Source organism: Parasteatoda tepidariorum, chromosome 3, assembly GCF_043381705.1.
Source record: "Parasteatoda tepidariorum isolate YZ-2023 chromosome 3, CAS_Ptep_4.0, whole genome shotgun sequence".
NCBI lineage: Eukaryota > Metazoa > Arthropoda > Arachnida > Araneae > Theridiidae > Parasteatoda > Parasteatoda tepidariorum.
In genome coordinates, this window is record NC_092206.1 from 60,705,436 (window position 1) to 60,720,463 (window position 15,028).

General features: G+C 32.5%; 1 protein-coding gene across 1 annotated transcript in view; it reads right to left on the minus strand.

Moving 5' to 3' along the window:
• Positions 1-15,028, minus strand: part of LOC107447762 (transmembrane protein 145-like) — a 31,235-nt gene that overhangs the window by 3,569 nt on the left and 12,638 nt on the right. Inside the window, exons 6-12 of the mRNA XM_071178708.1 lie at positions 13,458-13,539; positions 13,083-13,154; positions 11,027-11,176; positions 9,173-9,345; positions 8,402-8,574; positions 6,644-6,764; positions 4,803-4,862 (exon numbers count right to left, since the gene is read on the minus strand). Coding sequence (XP_071034809.1) covers positions 4,803-4,862; positions 6,644-6,764; positions 8,402-8,574; positions 9,173-9,345; positions 11,027-11,176; positions 13,083-13,154; positions 13,458-13,539 — 831 coding nt within the window. The remainder of the gene's footprint in view (positions 1-4,802; positions 4,863-6,643; positions 6,765-8,401; positions 8,575-9,172; positions 9,346-11,026; positions 11,177-13,082; positions 13,155-13,457; positions 13,540-15,028) is intronic.

Genomic DNA, 15,028 nt, shown 5'->3' on the forward strand with positions numbered 1-15,028 from the left:
TTTTTTTTTTTTTTTTTTTTTTTTTTTTTTTTTTTTTTTTTTTTTTTTTTTTTTTTCCTTTTTTTTTTTTTTTTTTTGAAAAATGATATAGTGTTCAATTTATCCGCCATTTATTTGGCGTCTTCTTCCCCCCCCCTTTTTTTGTTAGTTTGTTGTAACAAATTGTTACCCCTTTCATTATTTTTGTAAACTCTTTTTTATTGTGTCCTTAATGTTAGTAATATGTCACCTCCTTTTTTTTAGAATTTAATACTTTAACTTTATAGGCTACGGTTCATTCCACCACTTTGTAGTTTGTGCAGAATGCCGTGTCGGCATAAGCCATTGTTCGGTTATTGTTAAGATGTACAATTTTTCGAGTATTGTAATTGATGTTTATTTGTTTTAATTTTAAAATAAATCTCTTCTGTCGACCAAAATTGTTGACTTTCGGTCTGTTTTTATATTTTGTCCAAGCTGTTCACATTCTCTTCATAATATCAACTCTCAGTGCATCAACTGGTAATGGGTGAGTAACACACATTTTTTTCTTTTTTTTGTTCCAAATCCAGATTCTCAAATGTTAGGATGTAAATATTATTTCTTTGTGTAATGTAAGACAATATATATGTATATGAGTCACGATAACCTATCACTTAAAATCTTATATTCTCCCTTTGACTGTAAGATTGTCATCTTTTCTATAATGATTGTTTAACATTTTTTTTCCTTTTAATTGATTTTGATTTTTTACTACTCCGATTATTATCTCTTTCTTTATACTCCACCCTATTAATTGACCTCAAGAGCCCATCACGGTTTTTGCGACACAACACTATACTACCACTATACTTCCCCTAACCCTGTACCATCCCTCCAAATCACTCTAACGTTAATTTAGATTCAACCCCCTTTTCTTTTTTTTAAATACTTTAAAATTCAAATTTATGCTAATCAATTAATGAATTTATTATTATTTTCTCCCTGCAACAGTAGTTATTCTTCCTATTTGTCATTATATGTATAAAATGTCTTCGTCCTATAAATAAATGTGCTCTTGTCTCAAACAACCTGTTTTCTTCTTCTTGTGAGTCGTCGTCCCATATGGTTCATAAAATTCAAAGTTCAACTTCGCACCATTAAGTGGCGTCCGTGTGATATTCAAGAGCCAAGCATAAAAAAGAAAGGACAAAAGAAACGAAAGTAAGTGGAACTATCAGAAACTAATTAATATTTCACTTCATAAATGGAAGAAAAATAAAAGAAAGCCATTGCGCCAAGGATTTACTTTAACTGCCAATAATTTAGAAACAGAGTTATCGAATACGGAGGTTAAAATGGATCGCGTAACGATTTTATTATCACAATTGACTAATAAATTCGAAAGATTAAACAATATGCAAACTCAGATTTCTGTAAAATTTATTAAAACTAGAAAATAACGATGATTATGAAAATGATTTTGAAGCCAATGAAGAACATATTGACAGATGTGCGTACTTAAAAGAAACTGTTAATCTTCGTTTGGTGATGGACGCCCAAGGATGGATAACCAAGTTCATAAAATAGTGCGGAAATGAAGAGAAAATACAAGCTTCCAGTGTTAAAACTACAAAAATTTAATGGAGAAATAAAAAATTGGCTCGGATTTTGGGGACAGTTCCGTAAAATACATGAGGACAACACCATCGATGATGATGATAAATTTCAGTATTTGGTTCAAGCAATGATTCCCGGGTCATCAGCAAAAGAACTAGTGGATAGTTTTCCACCGTCAAGCCGAGATTATCAAAAAGCAATTACTCAACTAAAATCAAGATTCGCAAGCGATGACCTGATGATCGAAATCTATATCAGAGAATTGTTAAGATTAGTGTTGGCACAGGCCACAAAAAAAGGTCACATGCCATTGGCTACATTGTATGATTAATTGGAAACACAGTTATAAGCTCTGGAATCGCTTGGCGTTAAAAGCGATATTTATGCCGCCATGCTTTACCCATTAGTAGAATCAGCTCTTACAGAGGATCTTTTGAAGGCTTGGGAGAGCTCTCGATCATCCGCAGAAACAAATGCCAGCACAGAAAATCTTACAAAATTATTGAAATTTCTCAGAATTGAAGTTGAAAGTGAGGAACGCCTACAAATAGCTCGTAGTGGATTCGGTAGCCAAGGAAGTTTTGATGTAGTTCCACCAACAGCCGCTTGTATATATTCTGGTGATTCAAGGAATTACACGAGTGATTTCAAAAAGTTTAAATGTATATGGTGTGACAAGGATTCACATAGCTCAGTGGAATGTTTCAAGTTACACAATTTAAATTATAACGATATAAAGACTGTTGTAAAAGAAAAAAGAGCATGTTTCCCTTGTTTGAAAATCGGGCATCCAACACAGCAATGTGAAAGTTCTGTTAAATTTTTAATTTGTAATAGAAGACGTTTGACAGTAATGTGTTGGAACATAAAAAATGGTGAAAACCAAAGTCAAAAAAAGTCAAGTACTAAAGGAAAAAAGGATGAAAATAGCAATAGTTCTAAAACTCTTGTTAATCAACAAAAGGGTGAAACGTTGATGCAAACACTGATAGTAAAGGTTGAGGGCATAGATAAAACAGGTAGACTCTCAAGAGTTTTGATTGATTCCGGTTCCCAAAGGTCATATATAAAAACAAAGGGGGTAAAAAAGCTAAATTTGCCAATAGTTGGAGAAGAAACTTTAAACCATTTATTGCTTGGCGGAATAGAAACTAGTCAGGAAAAACACATGTCAATATAAAATCCCTAGATGGTCAATTCAAAATTACATGTCCAATGTTAGCTCAGACAAAGATATGCAATTTCGTACCGAGATTAAAGAATCAAAACATTTATTCCATTCTACAGCAAAAATTAATTAACTTATCATCAGAAGTTGGGGGCGATCCTTTAGAAATTAAAGTGCTATTAGGTGCGGATGTATTGCCTCAAATTCTCACGGGTAAAATTGAAAAGTTGGATGAAAATATTACGGCTATTGAAACTCGGCTTGGGTGGACAATAATGGGTTAACAACACGGAGAAGAAAAAACAAACACTATTTTAAGCTTATTCTGCAACCCAGCATTGAAGACCTTTGGAGCTTGGAGACTATTGGAATACGAGATCCAACCGAAGCTAAAACAACAAAAATGAAGAATGAAGAAATTTTAGAATTTTTTGAACAAACTGTTAGCACAGATGAAAGTGGTAGATATGTGGTTAGTTTACCATGGAAGGATACTCCTCATATCTAATGCAATAATCGCCAACATGCGGAAAGTAGACTGGTGATGCTAACAAAAAGATTTAAAAGAATTGGAAAATTCGAAGAATATAATAAAGCACTGGAACAATGGCTTCAAGAAGGCATCATTGAAATAGATGAAAATTGTGAAGAGCCAGGAAGTCACTATTTACCACATCAAGCAGTCAAAAAAGAATCGAGTCAAACTACAAAACCGAGACCCGCATTTCATGCGTCTTCCAAAGATGGTAATGGAACATCTTTAAATTCTTGTTTAGAAAGTGGACCAAACTTATTAGAGAATATTCCAAAGATGCTCATTCAGTTTAGGAAGTATTCCTATGGGATAACATCAGATATAAGAAAAGCATTTTTACAAATTGGAATATCTGAAGATGATAGGAAATACTCGAAGTTATTATGGTGCGGAGGATTTTGGGAGCGGATGGTAAGAATGACTAAGGAAATTTTAAGAAGAATCCTCGGTAGAGCATTGCTTTCATATGAAGAGTTGAATATTATTCTTTGCGACTGCGAAGCCATAATAAACTCAAGACGTTTGACATATGTGTTTGATGAAGATAGCTTAACACCATTAACGCCAGCCATGTTTTTAAATAGCTTGACAAGTGCTGATGTTACTGATCTAGACAAAATTGATAATACAACCTTGAACAATAGATATCAATATTTACAAAATATCAGAGAAAACTTAAGACAGTGGTTCAAAACAGAATACTTGGCTCAACTTGTTCAGCGTGGTAAAGAATCAAATAACAATTTAAAAGAAGGACACGTGGTGCTTATTGGCGATGATAATGTCAAAACAGTAAATTGGCCTTTAGCAGTTGTCTTAGAGTTATATCCCGCCAAAGATGACATACCAAGAGCTGCGAAATTGAAAACAATCCATGGAGAAGAAATAAAACCCTTACCAAAGCTGTTTCCCTTGGAAATTTCGCCTAAAGAAACAGATTTTTGCAAACCGAAATCAGCTCCCTGTTTCGGAAGGAATACGGGAAAATATTACTCGTTATGGAAGAAAGATAAAAAATACCAAATAAACTGGATTTGTGAACTATAAAACCTTTTTACATTTGGACATTAAGAGTTAAAAATATCTTTATAATCAGAAATTGTTGTAAAACAAAAAAAATAATTTAAAACTAAAATAATTTGAAATTTATGTTTTAAAAGGGGTTATTTTTAATTCTAAAAAATAAAAATAGTGCGTGGAGTCCTTCTGCGCGGAAGAAGTTAAACTTAGCAACCTGCGACGAAGAATCAGCAGTAGTAGAAGGATCACTAGTTATATTCAACGACTCTTTTTCCTGCTCCGCTCGCTTCCGTGCTCTGTAATAACGATAATATTGTGCATTTTTCCCTCGTGGACCTCTTGAACCAGTGGAAGTGCTTGTGGTTGCCTCATCGTCTCNTCTCTTAACTAAATGTTTGGGGTCATGACCCTCTTGATGGCCACGCTATTAACAGCTATTACAATGGATAGAATACATACTCAAAACGCTGTACTGGTGTTATAGGAGTGCAAAATACGTACTTGAGATGTTCTCACGGGGTAAGGAAAGTTCTCTTTTGCTTTAGAGGGTCTTGTCAAAACCTAAAAATAAATTTAAAAAAAAAATTTAAAGTTTTAAAAAAATCAATACATATTAAGCTTATATTTTTCAGATTTGATTTCATCGTCAATATTTTTCTAGCATTACATTAATATGATAAGAGTGGCCAACAAATCTGCCCTTCAGATGCCTGTATGACTTAGGTCATTCTCCAGGTGGGCATTGGGGAAAAAAAACATTAATATGATATTGGTAACACTCTGAAATTCATCTGTATGGATGATTCTAAGACAATACTGGATCTTGGGCTTGAATTACTATGATTTAGATCTAAGAGCGAATGGCGGTAGTAATTACCCTGCCACCGCAGCATGCTCCCCAACTGCGCGTTGTAACTCTAAAATTGTTCGGAATATTATATTTTATTTTTTATTTCGTAACCGTCATTGAACAGCCGACCCAATTTTGGGTCTACGACTACTAATGTTCAACTCCGTAGCGTTGTAGTTTTAAACCCAATCCAGAAGATTAGGGAACTCCTAATTCAAGTATTGGGAGAAATTTACCTTCGTGGAGGACTTTTTGATAGAACTAACCCTCATTTGCGTTACATGAAGAGGAAAGCTATGAAAACCTCCCACGGTTAGCCTGATGGCAGGGGGACTGTAACCCTTGATCCTTCTACCACTGAGGATAATTTACAAGCACTGTGGTTTGAACCCTGTTCACCTCATTGGAAGGCAAACGCTCTATCCCTTGAGCCATCACGGCTCAGAAACGGAGTGAATTTTCTAAGACTCTCTCAAAGTGATATCCAGTCTTTGAATCAAAGCCCATTATCCGTGGTAAGCTAGGGATGGGCGTATTAAATAGAATTTTCATACTTATAACTATATATAATATGTCAATATAGTTTTTTTTAATTATATATATAGAGTTTTTACAAAAAGTAATTTTTAAAGAGCCTCCATTATCTTGTAACTCAATTAATTAATAATCGCGTCATATCACAATATTATCTTTTTAATGTTGAAATACAAATAGTGTTTCCGTTAATAATTTTATTGATAGTTAAAAAAAAGTTTGTTTTATAAAATATTAAAAATTTTAACCACATTTATCTTGAATTGTTTATAAGATGATAAAATTGTAAACCATTTTTTTTTATCTCTAATAAGTTGCCATGCTAAAACCTTTAATATGATAAGGAAAGTAAAATATACAGCTTCTTAAATTAATTTTAAAATATTCATTGTTATTTTTTTAATTAAAAAGCTATCAATAATTAGGAATTTTTATCTTAAACATTGACAAACATAAAACACAACTCTTTATAATATGATGAATATCATAATATAATGAATGTAAAATGAAATGATGAATGAGGGTAGGTACTTTTATTTACGTCGCAATTGAGCTGCACAATGGGCTATTGGTGACAGTCTGGAGAACATCCTTGAGGATGATCCGAAGACATGCCATCGCAATTTTGATCCTCTGCAGAGGGTATGGCTCCCCTGCTTTGGTAGCCCGACGATCTGCATGCGAAATCGAGCAGTTTTCGGTAGAACAATTTAACGAGGACACTGTTAACAGCACTCTCGGTATCTACACAGGCTGATCAAAGTGATCACGCACCCGCTTACTGACCGCAGCCAGTGATGCTTGACTTCAGTGTTCTACTGGGAACTGTGTCTTTACGAACAGTCCACTGCGGGGCAAATGATGAATATAATGAATGGTATTATTGAATTTGATTAATAATAGTTCTTAAATATATATGAAAATTATATGAGAATTTTCAAATAACGCTCTTCCTTACAAAGAAAACGAAATGAGCTGATATTGAAATGAACAGTTCCACGGCGTTGATAAGTTTCTCTCGAATCCACTTTCGTACAACATAAGTTGAAACCAGAATAACTACTGGTGCTGCGAGGAACCTAGAAAGAAAACAAACAGTTTTATATATTAAAAAAATAGTCTATAAACGAATATGCTTAAACAATGTAATGTAATTCTATTGAAGCCTCTAACAACAGAATGGGGATTGCGTTTTGCAATTATTTGTTGACAAGGGAAATAAGGAATGTAAAAAATATTTACGTAAAAATCTAAAATCCCTAATGATTGAACCAAAGATTGAACAAATAAATCTCTTTTTAAGTTGCGAAAGTAATGCGAGTTAGTGAAAGAAAAAAAATCTGCTTGAGCACATGTTAAAGGAATGTTGCGATTCGCTTTTTTTAGAGGTAGAAAAGGTGTGTCACAAGGGAAAGAGAAGGGTGTCCAAAAGTTCCAAAAATATGCTTACCTATTATTAGAGCGTTTATTTTTTTATTTCTCCTGGGGAAAAAAACCCATATACAACCAATAATAATTAAAAAATATAGGAAATTTTGTGACAGTAATAAATGAAAAATTAAAACTATTAGCATAAAAACTATTTTTAGCCTATTATTATAATAACTATTTTTAGCCATTTATATCTAATAAATAACTTAAATCACTTAAACTTCCCATTTCTTTGCTTACATGTTTAAACTTTTTTAGAGAATAATTTAAGAATCCTGAAATCTGTGGTGTTTAAGCGCGCTAAATTAGTTTAAACTAGTTTACCTTGTTATTCTTTATTTTATTTTATTACCAGCGTTTAACAGTAGACCCATTTTTGGCTTCGTAGCCTTGCAATTTTGAGCCCAACCTGGAAGACAAGGTAGCTCCAAGATCAAGTAATGGGATTAACTAGAAACCGTGGAGGCTTTTATTTATATTTATTTGTTCATGTTATTTATTTATTTGCCGACCGGCCTGTGTAGGGGGCAGGGAACTGTCCTTGCATCAGAAAGGTCCTGGGTTCGAATCCCGGCCAAGGCATGGATGTTTCTTTCTCTCTGTGTGTGTTCCATGTTCTTTCTCCTTTGTGGGTGAGTGTGACCCGCCCTATAAGCGGGTTGTGGTTGTGTGAATGGCGTGGCAGAAGTCGAATTCCTGGCCATAGATGGCGCCACTGAAAAACAGGAACAATCGCACCCCACTGCCTAAACAGGTATACGACAAAAAAAAATTATTATTTATTTTTGATAGAATTATCTCGCATATGCGTTAAACAGTAAGGATAATCACAAAAAAATTTTAGGATTAACCCGCATCCAGGGGATTCTAACTCGTATCCGTCAACCGTTGAGAATATTTTATGTCATCACTGTTATCGGCACGAGCAGGGAACAGAATTCGTAACGATCAGCTATCGTTGGAATTCTAACTTCATTGGGAGGCAAACGCTGAAACGCTCTATCCCTGTCTAAGAAAGTCTTTTTTTTTTTTTTTTTAATTTGGATGCTTTTTCAACAATGTATGTATTTTAAATCTATAATGTAATTGTAAATACAATTGAAATCGAAATTTTAGTTCAATTAGTTGTCTGAACATTGCGCTTAAATTAACAACAATCCCTTGTATTTCAGCCTTTGATTATGTTCGCAAAATATTAAACACTGCGCCTCTCTGACTGTTAGAGAATTAGTGTCATGCAGAAATTCTTTTCGATGTTAGAAATTTAAAATTTTGTTGTGCTTACCATATCGAATAAAGTAAAAATAGCTTAGTGTAGAAGTTTGATTTCTCGGGATAGTGTATCATTGTAAAAGTGACAGCATACACAAACCAAGCCCAGCCAACTAAGCGTAATCCAATTATGCCATAACCTACTGGACTTTCATAAATGTATAAAACCTTTCCTGGGTCAAAGAACTGGAAAGAAAAATATTTGAGAACAATTTATTTATCTTGAATTATTGCAAAAAAAAAGTTTTTTAAAAAAAGTAATCATACTGCATATCAGGTCAAAAAAAGAAAAAAAGAGACATAAATGTTTTTTTTTAAATCTGTGTTGGAAAACGGGTAATATCACTAAGATTCAAAATTAGTTGAAAATTTGTCAACAACTAGCGCCATCTGCAATTTCAGCGTGGTGTAGTACAAGGACATTGTTAACAGATGCCCAAACAAGCAGTTTTGTTGAAATTAACGGAAATATAGTTTTTCCATTCAGAAGCGCCATCTCTTGTCGAACTTTATTACACATTTTAAAGTTTGTTGAGAGATATCTCGTTTCCTAAGCAGAACGGATTAACATTTTTACCTGCTTATTATTTTTTAAAAGATGTCAATTTTTTGTATAAATAGCATCTTTGCATTATTCTTTAATTTATTTAGAACAGAAAAATTATGAAAAGATTTTTTTCCTGCCATTATATGTCGGATTGAGTATTAGTTATTATGTATTTCAAGTGGTGCATGTTCCCAGGTTTAATTAAAATGCTAATTTTAACATTTAATAAAGACTTACTTGTTCTTCATATAAGAATAACACTGCATACACAAGAATATACAAGAACAGAAAAACAAATATTTCAAAATATGTTATTTTGCTTAATCTTCCTCTTGTGACTGTATAACCCTTAGCTATTAAAATCAGCAGAACAAGTAAAAACAATGTACTGAGAGCTTCAATCACTTTTCCTAAAAAATGAAGAGAAGAAATTTTTATAATGGTTACCTTTTCTTATCGTGCTACTGAAACATAAGTTCATTAACAATTATTTTACATATTGGGCTATCCTGAAAATTCATGCCAATTTTAAATAGGTAGCATAGATGGCTAGATTCGAATATATCAGAATAGTTGAAATCAAAAGATATGAATACACACAGAAGACAGAATTTGAAAAGTTCGGACGAATTGAAGATAGCTATTGGATACAAAACAGGAGGTGTGTTCCTTATGGAAATCCCGATCTCAATTATCATTGACAACTCGGCAAAAATTGTTAGAGCTTGATTGAAATGTTCTAGACCTTAAAATAAACACTCCATAAAGCAAAAACAAAAAAAAGGGGTGATTTAAATTAAATAAGCAACCGATCTCTTTTTCCCATCGTTTTTTAATTATTTTTTTGAAAATCTTTTAATGAAGAATACATTAATGCAAAAAGACTTTGGAAAACAGAATTTTCATTAAAATGTCCAATGTCCCCATTCAAAATTTTGATCTTTCAGAATGCATCAATTTGTGAAAGAAAGATTCATGGGGTTCCGAATTAGCACACCACGATTTGGCAATTTTTTACGGCCCCCTTTAACGAAATAGTTTCGAAAAATAATGTCATGAATGTTATACTATATTATATATTATATCATATTATTATTATTACTGAGTACAATCATTATTGTGAGCATTGCTAAATTTTGTTTGAGTAACGGAAATATGAGTAATGTAAAAATAATAGTAGTAATGGCTAAAATAGGAAAATATCGTTATATATCGTTAAATGTCAATATTTTTGACTGTGTCATCGGCTCCTAATAATATATGTAAGTGCAGCAAATTCACCAATATCGTGATCAGTGTTTATAATTATCGAATACGATAATTTCGTACTCATTATTGGTAATAAATCAAAAATATAATATCATGAGTACTATATACATAGCGAAATTTCATTGAATGCGAGAGTTCGTGAGTATTTTTAAATTTTGTTTGGATAACAAAGATACTGACCGATGCAAAAATAATATAAATTAGTCGAATTTGTTAAAGATTGTGACCTATTTTTAATTGCCTATATTTTTGACATAGTGATATTAAAATTTGTCCTTATCAGTCAAAGAGAGCCCAATTTTTGTGTGGGTGACAACTTGAAAAAACATTCGCCAACACATGGTCCATTAGTAAAAGCCAAAAGCGATCAAACAGCGGATAAATGGTTTAAACGTATACATAAATTACATATTTGATGTTTACACTTCTTCAACAGCGCTATTAAGCTAATGACAAGTTTTAGTTTAAAATGGTAGCATATGTTGTATTCAGACGACATAATCGTTTTTTTAAAAAAAAAAACAAATTCACTATTATACCCAATTTCGTCAAATCTGAAATATACCCGAAAACACCTAAAATTTGTAAGAGCGTACATGTAAGAGGCAAAAATTAAAGTCATCAGCCTCACGTATATACTTATACTTTGTGTTGATATTTGACTATACGATTTTAAATCTCGAGATACTCGAAATTCTACATACTTAAAAAGGCAGGCTAACTGGTTCGTTGTTTTAGCTTTATTTGGAGACAGAAGTAGTCATATCGAGCGTCGACACTATTTTTAAAAAAATGGTTAAAGCGACAATCTATAAAGTTTACCCAAGAGTTTGAGTTCCATTAGAGCATATCCTTCTTTTGCAAGATTCGCATAATAGGCACACGTAAATGATAAACCACAACATTCGAGAATCACTGAAGTAAGGTAGAGAGCATAAGTGCGATGAAACAAATGTCTGGATCGAAGAGCATCTGCAAATTAATGAACATTTCTTCAAATTAAATGTTATACTAATAGTATCATGATTAGGTGATCAAAAAGTAAGGAACTTGGCGCTAAGAGCTTGGGGAAACTCCCACAAAATTTTCGAGACTTAAAAATTCAACCCAAAATCATACTCCAACTTTGCATATGCGAGGTATGAGGGGAAAAATGGAAGGCATACGTTAATCTGATAGAAATTATTGATCGTTTTGTACAATAATATCGTTCTAATTTCCTGCAACCTTAATATGGCTAGATAATTAACTAATTATTAATTATCGTACCTATTAAACTTAATTACATGTAATATGGTACCACTTGAACAGAACTAAAACATAGTTTAACACCTTATTATGATTGCTAAAAATTTGCAAAGCATTATGCCTTAAAATAATAATATTATTAATAGTTTAACTTGAACGGAACAGAAACATAGCTGAATTGAACACTCTATTACAGCAAATTCACAGTCCTTTATGGTTTCAAGTACAGATATCGTTGTTCAACTTTGAACCTATTTTTCTGAGAGTGTAGTGGTATTAGCCTGCATAATTTATTTTGATTTAATGTGTTATAATTTCCAGCTACAAAACTATAATCAACAATAAACTTAAAATTAGTAAAGCTTAAACTTATGATAAAATTACAAAGTTATCACAGTAATAGTGAGTCCTCCCACGATTACGTTTTACACTCTACACATTTTTAGAATCCTTTTAGAGACTGAAATGAAATAACTTTTAAAACTTAAATTAATATTTAAATGAAGGGGAAAAATGCTTTCAACATTTATCGTTCATTATTGAGGTCGGGAAAAGAAAATAAGGGATTAAAATCATCAAAACACCAGCTTGTCCGATGAGGATGAGAAAACACTTTTTAAGCTACGAGGCTCATCCAGAAAGTAAGTTTCCCGAATTTATTTAAAAAAAGAACTCACACTTCCGGGAACATATTTATTGGCAACTAGTACAGCAATGTTTCAGCTATTTTTCAACTTAGCCACCACCAGAATTGAGACACTTGTCGTATTGTGGGATCAACTTTTGTATCTGTCTGTCGTAGAACTCTGCCGCCTGTGAATGGAACCAGCATGCGACAGACGTCTACCGTTACTGTGGCCGTTACTGTGAAACACTGCGGAAATTGTGACTTGTCATTCAAAACAAGAGTCGTGGAATGCTTACTGCAAGTGTTGCGCTCCTCTATGACGATGGTTATCCACATACGGCCCGACGCACAGCAGCTGTTTTGACGGAATTTGGCAGGGAGTTGTTTGATCATCCACCCTACAGCCCTGATATTGCTCCCAGCGATTTTCACGTTTTCTTGCACCTCAAGAAATTCCTGTCCTCCGCTGGGCGTTTTGGCAACGACGAAGAGCTGAAGACGTTTATCACATGCTGGTTCCATTCGCAGGCGGCAGAGTTCTACAACAGACGGATACAAAAGTTGATCCCACAATACGACAAGTGTCTCAATTTTGGTGGTGGCTAAGTTGAAAAATAGCTGAAACATTGCTGTACTAGTTGCCAATAAATATGTTCCCGAAAGTGTGAGTTCTTTTTTTAAATAAATTAGGGAAACTTACTTTCTGGATGAGCCTCGTACATTCTCAAATAAACCGATTTTAGAATAATTTAATTTTTCTTTTGCTCCTATTGATATCAGCAGCGTTTGGGCAAAACATAAAAACGTTTTTGCATAGATTTTTTTTTCAGTTTTTGAGGCTTTTAATTATTATATACACGTTTTTTCGAATTATTGGATAAACTTAACTCCCATCCAAGACGATTCTTACTCCTCTTCACTGCAGTCAAAGAGAACCATCACTCTAAAGTAAACACATTTTTAAATTGAATAATAGAAGTTATTGCCATAAGAGTATCTTACCAGCTTCAATAAACGACAAGAGAAGTAAAACAATGTAGAGTAGCAAAAAACTAATATCTATCTGCAATATGTCTAAAAATATACAAAATAATTAATATTTAGTTATAAGATTATATTGCATATCTTAGAGTTTAAAATTCATGAAATAACTTAATAAACATAGAATGTTATGAACTTTATAAACATGAAATCGATTTTTTTTTCTGTAGTCTTAGCAATATTCATTTGAAGTCATTTCAGAATTGAAACCATACTAAGAACACAATAATATATTTAGAATAGACGAAGACAATAGCATGAAACAGAGAGAAGACAATTGATAAAAATAAGCATAGATAGAAGATAATAATATACATACAAAAAAAAATTACTTACAAAACTCATCTGCTGAAAAATGCTTAAACCAAAAGCTGTTATGATCATTTGTCATAGTAATTTTGTACTCCAGATACAATCCCTATAAATGTACAAAAACTACAATTAGCTATTTTTTGCTTAAACTAAATACATAATTATGTTTAATAAAGAATGCTTAATTAAAAAAGGGGTTAGATTTTTTAAAAAAACATACATCAAACATTTTGATTTAATATCAGAGACGTTAAAAGCGGGGAACTATTGTCCTGCAGATTTTTTAATGTGCCTCTCACCTAAACAATCAGTCGCCATGTCGCATTTACACTTAATGTAATGTGACAATTTAATTTCTAATTTTACCTAAGCCTTTGATTTTTCTTTAAACGTTATTCCTTTTTTTCGATTTAGCAATTTTATTTTTAACTTTCTTGTTGACCTTTCTCATGGTCATTGCGGTCATCGCACTTCCCCTTACGGAATTTTTAAGTCACTTTGTGAATACATTCTCTTTTTGTGCCTCCTTCTTGCAAGTTCCTTTTTTTTTTCTTCCTCCAAGATGCGGACTTCGGTCCGTGTCAAGGAAATTTATGTTTTACATCTTTTTCTCAGTCAGTCTATAATTTAAATTAAATCTGTGAAATTAATTTCTGTAATTCTAATAGCTTCATTTTTTACCTTTAATTTTTTTTTATATTAAAGACCCTCTTAAATTAAGCTTTCCTTCTATATATGTTTTTTCAATAGTTAAACCTTTTTCGCTTTCCTTTTTTTTCTACATGACATCATTTCTTTCGTCACCCATTTGTATTAAAGGTGCTCCTAATGTTAAAAATTGTTTTAAAGACGTCTTTCCACTAGTTATGTTGTTAGATTTTTTTTTCTTAAATAAATCTTAAACGCAAGTTAAAAATATGTGTTTCATTTGTCTTCTTTTGATGGTTGTCTTTTAAAATGTCCTATGTGTACAGGGTGAGTGCCTTTCAATTATTGTTATGGGCATGCATAAATGTGAATTTATTAGTTTTTCTTATTGGAAACATCAGCTTACTGTATTAACTCATATATATTGTTTGGATATAGCATTACTTTACCGTTTTATCTTTAATCTTAATTTTACTTTAATTTCGCCCCTTTTCCAAATTTGGTGATACCAAATCATCCAATTTGTCCAAACCTCACACTTTGTAACCCTTTGAACCCATTGGGTTATTGTTATCCCACATTAGCATTGTACTACCACTTTCCTTAACGATCACATTCCCCTTAATTTAATTACCTTTTATACATTTCGGCCTTAATTTGTTTTATCATGACTTTGTAGAAATTATTGAGTTATGCTAGTATTGACTGAACATGACATCTTTAAGTTAAACTAACTATTATGTTATTCTTATGTTAAACTACTATGTGTTATTCAGTATACTACAAAAAGAAACAAAATGGAACGACGATCGTAATATATATAAAAACAATAAAGAGCACGGGCTTCATAGGTGAAAGTTAAATTAGTAGTGCTGATGTGTTCCCAGATTTCCTAAAAATGTAAATACCAATGTTTTTTTTCTTTCCTATTAACACATCTACATCAA